This window comes from Rhinoderma darwinii, chromosome 11, assembly GCF_050947455.1.
Source record: "Rhinoderma darwinii isolate aRhiDar2 chromosome 11, aRhiDar2.hap1, whole genome shotgun sequence".
Classification (NCBI taxonomy): Eukaryota; Metazoa; Chordata; class Amphibia; order Anura; family Rhinodermatidae; genus Rhinoderma; species Rhinoderma darwinii.
The window spans coordinates 98769545-98786744 of NC_134697.1; the positions used below are offsets into that span (position 1 = coordinate 98769545).

The 17200-nt window shown below is 43.6% G+C and overlaps 1 protein-coding gene across 1 annotated transcript in view; it reads left to right on the forward strand.

Moving 5' to 3' along the window:
- Nucleotides 1-219: 219 nt before the first annotated feature.
- Nucleotides 220-17200, forward strand: part of LOC142663515 (uncharacterized) — a 31455-nt gene continuing 14474 nt past the window's right edge. Inside the window, exons 1-7 of the mRNA XM_075842237.1 lie at nucleotides 220-291; nucleotides 1773-1837; nucleotides 15921-16061; nucleotides 16169-16357; nucleotides 16437-16515; nucleotides 16608-16720; nucleotides 16805-16913. Of these exons, the coding sequence (XP_075698352.1) occupies nucleotides 15984-16061; nucleotides 16169-16357; nucleotides 16437-16515; nucleotides 16608-16720; nucleotides 16805-16913 (568 nt within the window). The 5' untranslated portion in view covers nucleotides 220-291; nucleotides 1773-1837; nucleotides 15921-15983. The remainder of the gene's footprint in view (nucleotides 292-1772; nucleotides 1838-15920; nucleotides 16062-16168; nucleotides 16358-16436; nucleotides 16516-16607; nucleotides 16721-16804; nucleotides 16914-17200) is intronic.

The window sequence follows — 17200 nt, forward strand, 5'->3', positions numbered from 1 at the left end:
TCAGAGGACATTACAGGAGGAGGTATAAGAGGAGAGAACTACAACTCCCAGCATGTCCAGGCTGTTATTATGGGATATCAGAGGACATTACAGGAGGAGGTATAAGAGGAGAGAACTACAACTCTCAGCATGTCCAGGCTGTTATTGACTGATCACCTTACGTCACCACAGGTCCTTCAGCCCCTATTATTATTTGTATGGTTTAGCTCCGCCCGTCACGTGACTGATCACATGATGGTGACGTCATCGCAGGTCCTGCAGTCAGTCGGCTCCACATCAGGTGTTGGTCGGGTGAGTATCTGATCATTATTGTGCAGCTGTTACCGCAGTTATGAAGGTTTGCGGCATTTGAGGTGTGTACGATGTGCTGCAGCAGCTGGGACTTCCTGCAGTAGTGATAGGTGGAGGAGGAAGAGATGAGCAGTGGCTTTGTGGCGCCGCTGATCTCTGTATAAACACAGCCATTATTTACATGGATTAGGTCAGTTCTCTGTGTGAATACTTTTTTGTCTGCTGATCTCCCTCTGTCCCCCGACCGCCCCCGTCCCCAATATTCCAGGGTGATGATCGGTTGCCATGACAGCCAGATGTCTTTTGTAGGCCTCCAGGTGCCATCCGCACCCCATCAAGGCATAACAGTAGAGCACAGATACAGGGAGAACACGTAGATCTAAAGACCGCATGATGCAGGGGGCGAGAAAGTAAAAGAAAAAAAACCCCGAAAAACACTGTAAGCAATAAAAACAAATAAACATAATTGTGTCGCTGCGTTCGTAAAATATCCGATAATTTAACCCCTCAAAATATTAAACTCGCCTCCCAAAACTAATGGAATACAAAGTAATCAAAAACTCGCACGTAGCGCCGAGAAAAAAACCCTCACGCCGCTGCGTCGTTGGGAAAATAAAAAAGTTCTGGCGCTCAGAATACGGCGACACGCACCGTTTTTTTTTCTGTTTAAGTAAAATAATAAAAAGAAATGATAAATTGGTTATCGCCGTCCTCGTATCGAGCCGCAGAATAACGTTAACCTGTCGTTGTCTCCGCACTGTAATCTCCAATAAACTCCCCACAAAATAATTTTCACAAGTTCAATGTGGAAAATGCAAAATGTATGGCTCCTCGAATGTGAAAAACGAAAATTGCCTGCGACACCAAGGGATTAAAGGGTCACCAAAGTCTCAAAAAACTTCTGACATGTCAGAAGCTGTGATCGGTGGGGGTCCGAGCCCTGGGACCCCCGCTGATCGCTAATACCAAGCTGATCGCTAATACCAAGCGGTAGAGCGCTGTGCCGCTTCGTTTCTGACCGGGCTCTATAGAAAGTCGATGAGTCCGTCCGCCGCTCGCTCGGCTCTCCGCGGAAAGACGGTCTGAAACGAAGCGGCACAGCGCCCATCCGACCTCTTCTGCCGCTTCGTTTTTCAGCGATCGATGGGGGTCTCCGTGCTCGGACTCCCACCGATCAGAACTTTTCACATGTCGAAAGTTTAGTTACCCATTTAGGGCTCTTGCACACGACCGAGTGCCATTCGGCCCGTTTTTCACGGCGTCCCAGTGGCGCCCGATCGTTTTCACGGACCCATTCACTGAATCGGGTCTGTGAAAACTCTCCGATCCGGGGGAAGATCGAACGTGTCCCGTCTTTCCACGGATCTCGGGCGGCGCACGGCGTCTTTCCTTGAGCCTCCTCCTCCGTGTTGGGGTGTGATCGGTGATTTCTGCCGGTTCTTTACCGATGTTTTTTACGTTCTTTGGGTTTTATTTTGTAGTGTTCAGAGCGGGAAAAGTACCAGACCCGTCACTGGGGAGAGAAGATCGAACTGCACAACAACAGGTAAAGTAGTCCTTGTACTACAACTCTCAGCCTTCATACCAATTCTGTCCGTTCAGTAGAAGGGGTTTTGTTATCTTAGACCCTTTTCACACTGGGTTTTTTTTTTCACGCATCCCTCCATACACTCTCAACTATGGGGGATGTGGGACATCGCGTCCCGCAGCGCTGAGCGCGGATGCACCTCGGACGTGAAAAACTGCAGTTTTTCACGTCCGAGTTGTGCAGCGTTCGTGTGAATAAGGCTTTACTTTATTCACCGGGTGGTTGTGATTGCAGCGATACCAAATTGTATCGATTTTTTTTTTTTTTTTTGTTTTTGTTTTTTTTACGACTTTTGCACAGGAAAAACACTTTTTTTTTTCAAATTATTTGTTCTTGCGTCTCCACATTTAACCCCTTAAGGACGCAGTCACCAAATTATAAGTGTCCTGTCTCCTACATAATGTGATCAGCGCTGTAATGTAGATACACGCCCAGTTACAAACACAAGACACGCCCAGTTACAAACACAAGACACGCCCAGTTACAAACACAAGACACGCCCAGTTACAAACACAAGACACGCCCAGTTACAAACACAAGACACGCCCAGTTACAAACACAAGACACGCCCAGTTACAAACACAAGACACGCCCAGTTACAAACACAAGACACGCCCAGTTACAAACACAAGACACGCCCAGTTACAAACACAAGACACGCCCAGTTACAAACACAAGACACGCCCAGTTACAAACACAAGACACGCCCAGTTACAAACACAAGACACGCCCAGTTACAAACACAAGACACGCCCAGTTACAAACACAAGACATGCCCAGTTACAAACACAAGACACGCCCAGTTGCCAAAAGCTCATTTGCATAAATATAAAATTGCTCATAACTTGGCCAAAAACGATCGTTTAAAAAAAAAATAAAAAAAATTTCCTGTTCTCTACATTGCAGCGCCGATCACATGCAGTAGGAGATCGGGGTTGGATCATCTGGTGACGGCCTCTTTAACCGGTTAAGGACTGGGCTGTTTTACAGCTAAATGACCGGAGCAAATTTCACAATTTTGCTCTGCGCTTCTTTACATGACTATAACTCTGCAGGTGAATAAAGTTCATCTTTGAATTTTACCCTCTTTTTAAAGGACAGACGGGGCTTTGTTTTAGTGCCATTTCTCAGTATATATCATTTTTATTTTTTTCTCTAAAGTGGGCAAAATTGGAAAAAAATTCAAGAATTTAGCAAATGCGTCAGTTTACTTGAGCATTTTCCACACACGGTATAGACCACGGACAAAATTCATCTCCTTTCACATTCTGCCACTTCTCCCGTGCACGGGGATACCACATATGTGGCCTTATTTATCACATGGAGATGTAGGACGGCGGACGATAGAAGAAGATTATTTCACAAATCTCAGCAGAGTTTCTATAACACGTCCAAAATATTCATCTAGGGGTATGATGGGAATGAATTTTTTGGGGTTTCCTAAAATAAGAAATTGCAGGTTTATGCAAGTGGAGCTCTCCAGCAGATGAACTTTAGAAAACATCAAACATGACCTCCCCCCACCCCTCCCCTCCCTCCCTCACCCCACACCCCATTCCCTCTCTCACCCCACCCCCCCATTCCCTCTCTCACCCCCACCCCCCATTCCCTCCCTCACCCCCCATTCCCTCCCTCACCCCCCACCCCCCATTCCCTCCCTCACCCCCCATTCCCTCCCTCACCCCCACCCCCCATTCCCTCCCCCACCCCCCATTCCCTCCCTCACCCCCACCCCCCATTCCCTCCCTCACCCTTGGAGTAAAATCATCGGAAAAATAAAAAAGTAATGTAGGGCAAATATATTTTCAACTAATTAACTCAAATCGAATAATTCAGAACATTATGGTATTTTCTAAACATGGGTGACTGCACGGGCCTGGTTGTGAGGGACATAAATATCGGGAATCTCTGCGGTGCCCGTCTTTTCTGCAGACGCGGCACTTTTTCTGGGGGTCGCTTCTGGTTGGTGTTGGGGGAATGCGAGTGATGAAGTGTCTTTCAGTCGGTCGCGTGACATCCTCAGACTGGGGGCATCTCGGGTGTCCTGAACATCAAATATGAGGCCTTCAGTAATTTTCTCCTGGAAATCCCAATATGTGTCTCTGCCTCTGTTTTTATTATAGAGCACAAATGAGTTGTGGATTTGTCGCCTGCAGAAGATAAATGGCCACTTTTTTGTACCAAGTTTTAGTTTTGTGTTTTACTAAATAGAGCTGTAAAACCCGGTCGCTTAAATCCCCCCCCCGTGTACTTGTTATATTCGGACACGCTCACTCCCTGGTCGGTACTTGTCCGATGTTGCCCCTCTTTCCCTCACTGCCGCTGTTCCTGCGGTATGAATCGTGCTTGGCACATACACGTCTTTGTGATCCCTGAACTTGACCGCCAGCAATTCCTCAGATGCGTCAGCGCAGGAGTCCCCCTTTACCATGCGCTTCCCCACTAATTGCTGCGGAAAACCAATTCTGTTTTTGCGCATTGTACCACATGCCCGGTCCTTGCAGCATGCAAATGCCTAAACGGGGGCACACTGGAATAAAAAGGATGGCAGTACAGGTGGTACCCCTGGTGAAGCAGCGGCTGCATTATCTCCCACACGATCTTACTGCTGGTGGAAAGATCAGGGGGGCATCCAGGAACATTGAGCGGTCCCGCCCTTCATACAATCTGGAGGCGCTGGTATATCCTGACCCGCTTTCACACAATTTATAAAGCTTAGCACCATATCTTGCAATTTTAGAAGGTAGATATTGGCGAAAGCGAAGTCTTCCATGGAAGTTGAGGAGGGATTCGTCCACGCTTACATTCTGCTCAGGGGTGTAGAGTTGCAGAAATAAATTATTCAGGTAATTTATTAGCGGTCTTATTTTGAACAACCGATCCCGGTTTGCATCGGTACTTGGGGGGGGCCTGTGCGTTGTCATTGAAGTGGAGGAACCTCATTATTGTCTCATAACGAGACCTGGGCGTTACTGCAGAATACACTGGGGTGGCTTGGGCGGGTCTTGTTGACCAGTAAGACCTAATGGAGGGATTTTTGACAATACCCATATTTAGGGTGAGCCCCCCAAAAATTTTGAATTCCTGCAAATTGGTGGGCGTCCAATCTCTGGCATGGGTGGATGAAGGTTTCTGCCTTATATATTGAGTGGCATATAAATTTGTTTTGTGGACAATCTGATTTAGGATGTCGTCCGTTATAAATAAACGGAAGTAATCCATTTGGACAAAATTTGTATTGTCCACAGTTATGCCAGGAGTGGCAGTAAATCCGTGGATTCTAGGCCCAAAAGATGGGGCAGGGCCCATACAAGAGCCTGGACTGGAGGGACCAGGCTGTCCCGTGCTACAGCACTACTTGGCCCTGCGCTTTCATGTTCTGCAGTTTCTACTGCATCAGGGACAACGTCCCCTGAAGATGAACCTGAAGTGACGCGATCATCATCCCTGCCTACAACAGGTTCCATCTCTGACGCCATCTCTGATGCGGTCTCCGACTCAGACCACAGCATGGCGTATGCCTCCTCGGCGCTAAACAACTTCCTCGCCATTTTTTTTTTTTTAATAAAACACACAAACTAACTGGTATATAGATCTACACTACCGCTAACAAAAAAATAAACCGCTATTGCTATATATATATGTGGATATATATATAATTATATACTCCCTACCTGCCTATTCTAATAGAATAAAAGAAAGAAAGGTAGATAGAAAAAAAGATAGATTAGATAGATAGATAGACAGACAGATAGATAGATAGATAGATAGATAGATAGATAGATAGATAGATAGATAGATAGATAGATAGATATGAGATAGATAGATAGATATGAGATAGATAGATAGGTAGATATGAGATAGATAGATAGATAGATAGGTAGATATGAGATAGATAGATAGATAGATAGATAGATAGATATGAGATAGATATGAGATAGATAGATAGATAGATAGATAGATAGATAGATATGAGATAGATAGATAGATAGATAGATAGATATGAGATAGATATGAGATAGATAGATAGATAGATAGATAGATATGAGATAGATAGAGAGATAGATATTAGATAGATAGATATGAGATAGATAGATAGATAGGTAGATATGAGAGATAGATATGAGATAGATAGATAGATGGATATGAGATAGATAGATAGATTGATAGATAGATGGATATGAGATAGATAGATAGATAGATAGATGGATATGAGATAGATAGATAGATTGTATAGATAGATAGATATGAGATAGATAGATAGATAGATAGATAGATATGGGATAGATAGATATGAGATAGATAGATATTAGATAGATAGATAGATATGAGATAGATAGATAGATAGGTAGATATGAGATAGATAGATAGATAGATAGATATGGGATAGATAGATGGATATGAGATAGATAGATAGATATGAGATAGATAGATAGATAGATAGATATTAGATAGATAGATAGATAGATAGATAGATAGATAGATAGATAGATAGATAGATAGATAGATAGATAGATAGATATGAGATAGATAGATAGATAGATATTAGATAGATAGATAGATAGATAGATAGATAGATATGAGATAGATAGATAGATAGATATTAGATAGATAGATAGATAGATATGAGATAGATAGATAGGTAGATATGAGAGATAGATAGATAGATATGAGATAGATAGATAGATAGATATGGGATAGATAGATAGATATGAGATAGATAGATATTAGATAGATATGAGATAGATAGATAGATAGGTAGATATGAGATAGATAGAGAGATAGATATGAGAGAGATAGATAGATAGATAGATAGATATGAGATAGATAGATAGATAGATAGATAGATGGATATGAGATAGATAGATAGATAGATAGATGGATATGAGATAGATAGATATATAGATAGATAGATAGATAGATAGATAGATAGATAGATAGATAGATAGATAGATATATAGATAGATATGAGATAGATAGATAGATAGATGGATATGAGATAGATAGATAGATTGTATAGATAGATAGAAATCTATCTATACAGAGAATGTTTTATAGTGTAACTGTATTTTTTGTGTAACTGTAATCTTCTGGCAGATTCTCTCGAGTCTCTTCTTCTCCTCAAACTGAAACAATGTGTGAGGAGAAGAAAAGAGGCAGGAGATTCACTGCCAGAAAAGTAAAAATAAAACAAATGTGCTCGCTGTGATAGGTTTTCACAGCGACCACATGTTCAGGGACCATCAGATTGGTCCCTGATACTCTGCCCAGTGCCCAGAGCTGTTGGTAACAGCGTGGGTACAGGGCTGTGTGCACGCGATCGCGTGCACACTGTTTTATACGTACAAATGCATGTGATCGCTGTGATTGGTTGTCACAGCGATCACATGTTCAAGGGCCAAAAGATTGGCCCCTGACATTCTGCCCAGTGCCCATGGCTGTTAGCAACAGCCAGGGCATAGAGCTGTGTGCACGCGATCGCGCGTGCACAGTCTCTGAAGTGTCGCCGTAATTAGTCTATACGGCGGACTTCAGAGACCCTGACCGCTGGCCGTATAAATACAGCCAGCAGTCGGGAACCTGTTAAGGCTCAGAGCCCATTTTTCAAATCTGACATATTTCACTTTATGTGGTAATAACGTCGGAATGCTTAAACCTATACAAGCGATTCTGAGATTGTTTTCTCGTGACACATTTTGCTTTATGTTCGTGGTAAAATTTGGTCGATATATTCAGTGTTTATTGGTGAAAAATTGCAAAATGTAGAGAAAATTTTGAAAAAATAGCATTTTTCAGAATTTAAATGCATCTGCTTGTAAAACAGACGGTTATACCCCCCAAAATAGTTACTAGTTCACATTTCCCATATGTCTACTTTAGATTGGCATCGTTTTTTGAACATTCTTTTATTTTTCTTGGACGTTACAAGGCTTAGAACATAAACAGCAATTTCTCATATTTTTAAGAAAATTTCAAAAGCCTTTTTTTTAGGTACCTGTTCGGTTCTGAAGTGGCTTTGTGGGGCCTATGTATTAGAAACCCCCATAAAACACCCCATTTTAAAAACTAGACCCCTCAGAGTATTCAAAACAGCATTTAGAAAGTTTATTTAACCCTTCAGGCATTTCACAGGAATTAAAGCAAAGTGGAGGTGAAATTTGCAAATTTCATTTTTCTTGCTGAATTTCAATTTTATTCAATTTTTTTTCTGTAACACGGAAGGTTTTACCAGAGAAATACTACCAAATATGTATTGTCCAGATTCTGCAGTTTTTAGAAATGTCCCACATGTGGCTCTAGTGCGCTCGTGGACTAAAACACAAGCCCCAGAAGCAAAGAAGCACCTAGAGGATTTTGAGGCCTCTTTTTTATTAGAATATATTTTAGGCAGCATGCCAGGTTTGACGAGGTGTTGAGGTGTCAAAACAGTAGGAATCCCCCAATAGTGACCCCATTTTGGAAACGGCACCCCTCAAGGAATTCATTTATGGTTGTTGTTATCATTTTGACCGCACAGTTTTTTCACAGCACCTATTTGAATTGGGCTGTGAAATTAAAAAAATGAAATTTTTTCCAACAAGATGTAATTTGTGATCAAAATTTCTTCGTTTCACAGGGAACAAAATACCCCATTTTGTTGCCCAATTTCTCCTGAGTGCAGCAATACCCCATTTGTGGCAATAAACTGCCGTTTGGGCCCATGGGAGGCCACAGTAGGGAAGGAGCGCTGTGTGTTCTTTGGAGTCCAGATTTTGCTGGATTGGTTTTTGGGTGCCATGTCGCATTTGCAGAGCCCCAGAGGTATCAAAGCAATGGAAACCCACCCGAAGTGACCCAATTTTGGAAACTACACCCCTCAAGGAATTCATTTATGGGTGTTGTTACCATTTTGACCCCATAGTTTTTTCACAGAACTTATTTGAATTGGGCTGGGAATTAAAACAAAGTAAATTTTTTCCAATAATATGTAGTTTTGGCTGAAAATTTCTTATTTTCACAAGAAATAAAATACCCCATTCTGTTGCCCAATTTGTCTTGAATGTGGCAGTACCCCATTTGTGGTGATAAACTGACGTTTGGGCCCATGGGAGGGCTCAGAACGAAAGGACCATCATTTGGCCTACTGGGGATTTTCTGGTTCTAAGTCATGTATGCAGAATTCCCTGAGGTACCAGTACAGTTGAAACCCCCAAGAAGTGATCCCGTTTTAAAAACTACACCCCTTAAGGCATTCATATAGAGGTGTAAGTGAGCATTTTGACCGGAGACATACACCCCATAAACTGTAATGTGGGTTCTCCCGGGTATGGCAATACCCTACATGTGGCTGTTATCAGCTGCCTAGGCACGCAGCAGGGCTCAGAAGGGAAAGATGAGGGGGATAAGATGTGCGGAGGGCATCAGGGTAAGTAAAACTGGGGTAGATTAAAAATCAAGGGATGTATGATACATTTTGAAGCACTCTTTCATACGGAGCCTTAGTTTTTCAGGACACGTGTCACATTGATATATTGTCATCCCTTATCTCCCTCTTATAGCAGACTTTGCACCTCTTTTGACTTCTTGGTCCCTAAAAATTAGTTTCTTGATAATCACCTCTTGAAATTCCAGGAAAGTTCCCCTCTGGCCTGTACATCGATGTAGCACGTACACATTGTACAATGCCATCTGTATGATGTGCCCGGCCAGCTTCTTATACCACACCGCATGGCGCTGCAGGGTCTCCGGATCTGACAAGTCCACCCCTCCCATGTACCTATTGTAGTACAGGATGCAGTCTGGTTTGGGGGTCTCTGTACTGGTACCTTGTACAGGTACATGGGTACTGGTGTGGCATCTCTCTTGTCTTGTACTTGACACACAATATGTTGCTGCTAGAATGTGCCCGGCTCTCACCCCTTCTGAGTGTTTGCCCTGCAGAGTCTTAGGGAGGCCTCTCAGATTCTAGCAGTGCCGCATGCCGCAGGACTTCTGGCAGCGAGGGACCTGAAGACTGGGACGCTGGTATAAAAATTACCCAGGTAGAGGTGGTGACCCTGGTCCAGCAGTGGGTGCACCAAATCCCACACAATTTTTGCATTAACTCCCAGTAAGGGGGGGCATTCTGGGGGCTGAATACTGGTGTCCTTCCCTTCATATATCCTAAATTTGTAGGTATACCCTGATGCACTCTCACAGCTTATACATCTTCACGCCATACCTTGCCCTCCTACCCGGCAGGTACTCGCGGAATTGAACAATCCCTTTAAAATCTACCAAGAACTCATCAGTAGAAATACACTTCTCGGGGGTGAATGCTGGGAAAACCGGGCACTGAAACGGTCTAATAGGGGTCTCCGTTTATACAAACGGTCAAAACTGGGGTCATCTCGGGGTGGGCACGGCTCATTATCAGTATAATGTAAGAAGCGAAGTATTGCCTTATTTTTATTTATTTTTTAGGTTCCAGCTCAGTTCTGAAGTTGCTTTGAGGGGCCCATATATTAGAAACCCCTATCAAACACCCCATTTTAGAAACTAGACCACTCAAAGTATTCACAACAGCATTTAGAAAGTTTATGAACCCTTTAGGTGTTTCACAGGAATTTAGAGCAAAGTAGAGGTGACATTTACATATTTTATTTTTGTCAGAAAATCCTTTTTATACCATTTTTTTTATAACACAAAAGGTTTTATCAGTGAAACGCAACTCAATATTTATTGCCCAGATTCTGCAGTTTAGAGAAATATCCCACACGTGGCCCTCGGGCGGTAATGGACTGAAGCGCCGGCCTCCGAAGCAAAGGAGCGCCTAGTGGATTTTGAGGCCTCCTTTTTATTAGGCACCATGTCCGGTTTGAAGAGGTCTTGTGGTGCCAAAACAGTGGAAACCCCCCAAAAGTGACCCTGTTTTGGAAACTAGACCCCTTGAGGAATCCATTGTAGTTTTCTTGGGGTGCATGTGACTTTTTGATCAGTTTTTATTCTATTTTTAGGTGGCGTGGTGACTAAAAAACAGCAATTGTACTTTTTTTATTCAATTTTTTTTACAGCGTTCACCGTGCGCTATAAATGACATATTCACTTTATTCTGCGTGGCGATACGATTACGGCGATACCAGATGTTTATAGCTTTTTTTTTTTATGTCTTATGGCGTTTGCACAATAAAATACGTTTTGTAAACAATCATTCACTTTTTGTGTTGCCTTATTCTAAGAGCCAGAACATTTTTATTTTTCCATCAATAAAGCCGTGCGAGGACTTATTTTTTGCGTAACGAACTGTCGTTTCCATCAGGACCATTTTTAGGTACAAGCGACTTTTTCATCTCTTTTTATTCCATTTTTTGGGAGGTGAAGTGACCAAACAATTGTGATTGTCATTTATTTTCTTTTACGGCGTTCACCGCGCGGGATAAATAACGAAATAACTTTGTAGTTCAGGCCGTTACGGACGCGGCGATACCAATTATATATAGTTTATATGTTTGTTTATAGATTTTTATTAATAATAAAGGACTGATAAGGGAAAAGGGGGATTTTTACTTTTATTACTTTTAAAACTTTTATTTTCTTATTTCTACACATCTTTTTTTTACTGTTTTCTTTACTTTATTACTTTCTCCCACTAGGGGACTTGAGGGCAGGAGGCCCTGATCGCTATTCTAATACACTGCACTACATGTGTAGTGCAGTGTATTAGAACTGACAGCAAGCACAGTGGGTCCTGACTTTGTCAGGACCCACTAGGCTTCCGTCGATGGCATAGCTGGACGCCATTGTTTGGTGTCCGGTTGCCATAGTCACCATCGCCGGCCGCTATCGTGTAGCAGGCTGGCGATTGTAGCTTAACCCCTAAAAAGCCGTGATCGCTATTGAACACGGCTTTTAAGGGGTTAATCAGCGGGGACACAGCGATCGGTCCCTGCTGTACGAGACAGCAGCTGTCACAGCTCCTGTATGTGTCGGGAGGACGGCCGAAATGGCCGTTACTCCCGCGACGTAATAGTCCGTCGCTGAGCGCTAACGATACAGTTAGCACGACAGAATATTACGCCGCTGAGCGTTAAGGGGTTAAAGAGCCGTAACTTTTTTTTATTGTTCCAACCATGCGATTGTATGAGGGTTTTGTTTTTTTTTTGCGGGACGACTTGTAGTTTTTATTGGTACCAGTTTGGAGTAGATGCGACTTTTTGATCACTTTTTATCAAAAATTTTTCAAGTCAGGATTCACAGAAAACAGCAATTTTTCCATTGTTTTTTATATACAGTGAAGGAAATAAGTATTTGATCCCTTGCTGATTTTGTAAGTTTGCCCACTGTCAAAGTCATGAACAGTCTAGAATTTTTAGGCTAGGTTAATTTTACCAGTGAGAGATAGATTATATAAAATTTAAAAAAAAAAATCACATTGTCAAAATGATATATATTTATTTGCATTGTGCACAGAGAAATAAGTATTTGATCCCTTTGGCAAACAAGACTTAATACTTGGTGGCAAAACCCTTGTTGGCACGCACAGCAGTCAGACGTTTTTAGTAGTTGATGATGAGGTTTGCACACATGTTAGATCGAATTTTGGCCCACTCCTCTTTGCAGATCATCTGTAAATCATTAAGATTTCGAGGCTGTCGCTTGGCAACTCGGATCTTCAGCTCCCTCCATAAGTTTTCGATGGGATTAAGGTCTGGAGACTGGCTAGGCCACTCCATGACCTTAATGTGCTTCTTTTTGAGCCACTCCTTTGTTGCCTTGGCTGTATGTTTCGGGTCATTGTCGTGCTGGGAGACCCAGCCACGAGCCATTTTTAATGTCCTGGTGGAGGGAAGGAGGTTGTCACTCAGGATTTGACGGTACATGGCTCCATCCATTCTCCCATTGATGCGGTGAAGTAGTCCTGTGCCCTTAGCAGAGAAACACCCCCAAAACATAATGTTTCCACCTCCATGCTTGACAGTGGGGACGGTGTTCTTTGTGTCATAGGCAGCATTTCTCTTCTTCCAAACACGGCGAGTTGAGTTAATGCCAAAGAGCTCAATTTTAGTCTCATCTGACCACTGCACCTTCTCCCAATCACCCTCAGAATCATCCAGATGTTCATTTGCAAACTTCAGACGGGCCTGTACATGTGCCTTCTTGAGCAGGGGGACCTTGCGGGCACTGCAGGATTTTAATCCATTACGGCGTAATGTGTTACCAATGGTTTTCTTGGTGACTGTGGTCCCAGCTGACTTGAGATCATTAACAAGTTCCCCCGTGTAGTTTTCGGCTGAGCTCTCACCTTCCTCAGGATCAAGGATACCCCACGAGGTGAGATTTTGCATGGAGCCCCAGATCAATGTCGATTGACAGTCATTTTGTATGTCTTCCATTTTCTTACTATTGCACCAACAGTTGTCTCCTTCTCACCCAGCGTCTTACTTATGGTTTTGTAGCCCATTCCAGCCTTGTGCAGGTCTATGATCTTGTCCCTGACATCCTTAGAAAGCTCTTTGGTCTTGCCCATGTTGTAGAGGTTAGAGTCAGACTGATCATTGAGTCTGTGGACAGGAGTCTTTTATACAGGTGACCATGTAAGAGCTGTCTATAATGCAGGCACCAAGGTGATTTGGAGCAGTAACTGGTCTGGAGGAGGCTGAACTCTTAATGGTTGGTAGGGGGTCACATACTTATTTCTCTGTGCACAATGCAAATAAATATAGATCATTTTGACTATGTGATTTTTTTTTTTTTTTTATATATAATCTATCTCTCACTGGTAAAATTAACCTAGCCTAAAAATTCTAGACTGTTCATGACTTTGACAGTGGGCAAACTTACAAAATCAGCAAGGGATCAAATACTTATTTCCTCCACTGTAATTTTTTACGGCGTTCACCGTGCGGGTTAAGTAATGTAATATCTTTATAGTCGGGGTCGTTATGGATGCGGTGATAACAAATACGTGTCATTTTTTTTACTTTATTTCATTTTTTAATAGTAAAGCAATTTGTAAGGGGAAAAAGTGTGGTTTTAAATTTTTTTTTATTTTTTTTTTTTAAGTAGACCTTTTTTGTTCCTTTTTTTACTAGTCCCACTAGGGGACGTCACTATGCGATCCTCCGATCACATTTATAATACACGGCAATAGTTCTGTGTAAACCGGTCCAGCACCCTCTAGGACCCCGGCTGCCTTCGGAGACACAGACACTCAGTGATCTTATCGCCGGGTGCCGGTGGGATGAGAGGAGCGCCCTCCCTCCCCCTCTCCAAAACCACTCTGATGCAGCACTCGCAATTGAACGATGCATCTGAGGGGTTAAACGGGCGAGATCGATACTGATATTGCTCTCACCCGTTCGAGCAGGGACGCCCGCAGCCCTCATAATACCCCTGGTAGCGGAGAGCAGGGACATTTAATGGCTCCCTGCTCTGTTTATTTATTCCGACGCAGCGCTGTGAAAAGGCGTATTGGCGGTTACTAACGGGTTAATAAGATGTAATTACAAAGATGCACCGTTCACTCATTTATTTCTAAATATCTATTTGTATTTCTGATAGAAAACGGTATTTGCAGAGGTTAAAAGTTGTGAAGTTCCGTACGGTGATCGTAGTGATAAAAACGTATCAATATAAAGAAAATCATTTATTAAAGCCGGACTCCCACCAATGAAGTTTTTTTTATTGCTTTTTCCCGTTTGTATCTTGTCCACGTGTATATATGATATTTATTTCCTCGTCCAGCTCTCAATACATAGACTCCGTTTGCCTCCCCGTGTGGTCACGTGATCTCTAAATTGACGCGCCGATTTACACGGCGTCATGTGTGCGGACCGGATGCCAGTCCCTCTATGTAAGTCTATGAGACTCCGAATTGCCGGTATTGCTTAGTATTTTGCCTGTCAGTCTGCAGTCACATGCAGCAAAAATTTTCAATCGGTTCCGTTCGCCTGAATGTGGTTGTTTCTGCCGTAAGCGCGTGGATGTCTACAAGTCCTATTCAGGTGAATGGAGACTTCCTTCCAGTCGTCCTGCATGACGGCACCACAGGAGGTTGACCCCCACGTCCTAAGACAGAGAGGTTAAAAGACCCTCCCCATTCTAACTCCATCAGTTTTAGTCCGGTCCCCATGGGGCATGACAGACCGGTATCTTTCTTCAGGGCTTCGGCCTCTCGTCTTGTTATTTTTCTAAATTATTTCTTCTCGACAAGCAGCACAGGTCAATTGTGGTCCCTTTTTCCAACCTAAGCTGCTTCTGGCTTTTGGTCTCCTTTGCCTTTTTGAGGGTTACGCTGACTAAACAAAATGGCGGCTTCGGACTACTTTTGACCTTCTAGCCGATTCCCCAGGGCATACACTCCATCTAGGAGTGCGGCATGGGTCCCATGCGGCTGTGAGACGTCGGTCCGTCATGTGGCGTCTCTAGAACTAATTCTATTTTCAGTCGCAGAAATTTCTGCTGAATGTGACTGCAACTTAATGTTGACGGGCATCCTACAGAGCCTAATAGGTGTAGTAAGATGGCAGTCCTCAGGGCCATTGTTAGGCACCCCACAATCGCGTCGTGGAGGGGTGCGATGGGGCGACAAAGGGAGCCCTGTCCCTCTGTCTAACTGCTTAGATGACGCAGTCTCGATGGACAGCAGCATCTAAGGGGTTAAGCGGCCGGGATCAGAGCTGGCCGTTGCAGCAGGGTGTTACTGATGGTGCAGGCTCCGCTTCTGAGCCCACGTCGTCACTGTGATATAAATGTTTGCCGCAGTGCGCGAAGGCCCACGTTCCCGTGATGTAAATGCCCGTCATGGATCAGAATCTTCCCTTCAAGATGCCGGACACCATATAAGTCAATGGGGTCTGTGGGCTTCCGGTGGTATCCATCGTACGACTGATCTGGCTCCGCGTTGCGGTTTCCGTTCTAAACGTAACGCAGATGTTCATAGAGCCCAAGTCTACTAAGTAATTTATGATGGAATTTCTTCTATCTGCTCAGGGACATTAAATGAATGGAAATCTAATTTAGAATATTCCAATTAGAGAGAAAATCTACTTAGATCATTATTTTACCTGTTCCTTCATAACAGCATCCTCCCTGCTCAGCTCCTCTCCATACGACCAGTGTCCCCTCCCCAACTGACCCACTGAGGATGGACAAGGACGAAAATGAGATGACCAAGAGTATATTAAACCTGACCATGGAGATCATCTACCTGCTGACTGGAGAGGTGAGGGATTCTTTGAATTGAGATGAGGGGTGACCTAACACAGGAATATGGCGGGATGGAGTCTGGGAAGGTGTACAGCCGTTTTCAGACCTTCTTTCGATGCACAGGATTACACAGTAGTGAAGACGAAATCTGGTGACAGTGTGACGACCAGCAGCCGTTCTTGTGCGCCAGGAGATGGGAGCAGGACACAGAACCCCATCACGGAGCTCCTGCCTAACCGAATATGTGAGCGGGACAATGAGAAGAAGATCCTAGAACTCACCAACAAGATCATCGAGCTGCTGACTGGAGAGGTGACACTGCCTGGACAGGATTGTGGGTATCCGGTTCCTATGAGATCTTCGACGTCATGACTTTTTTTTTTTTATGCAGGGAAGAGCTTGTTTAGGAGGACACGAGGATGTAGACAAGGACGTCGTGACGAAGACTCGCAAGCCCCTCCCCCCCTCGGGTAAGAGACTTTCATTGGTTGTAAAGAAGAGATGAGGTTCGACTGCTAGATACTCGTCCGTCTTTACTTTGCAGTCTGTATGTCTCTTGCAGATAAGCCCTATAAAAGAGCTACACCGGAGAGCTGTCCCAGCCCTTGTTATATTGAAGATTGGGAAAACAATGGCCCCCGTGTCGATGACGCCGACGTTTCTCACAATGTCAAAGTAGATCTACCCTCTATGACCTGTAGATGAGCTGGATGGGTCTTATTTTGTCTGCTTATCGGGTATTTTTGTCTCGTCTCTTAGGATAACGACCTCTTCGTTATTAAAGTCGAAGCTATAGAGGAAGATGAGATGTATTTTGATGGTGGAAAACAGTGCAAAGAGGAGAGCATGAATACAGATATCAGCATAGGTAAGGAAATGGTCTGCCCAGTAGGGGAGTCCGGAGACATTCGACCCTTCCCAATATATTCTGCAGAAACGCGCTGTTGCCGGTTTCACGGGAGGCCTCATCTCTACCGATCAGTAGTCACACCGCAAAACGCAGGTACGTTGTGTTGGCGTTACTCGTTAAGCTGGCCGTACACGTGAGATCTCGGAACGCTGCGATGCAAAAACGAAAACATTTCTGCCGTCCTTAAAGGGGTTTTCCAATCCTTTTTTTTTTTTTTAAATCAATGCAATGTTCCTCTATTAATA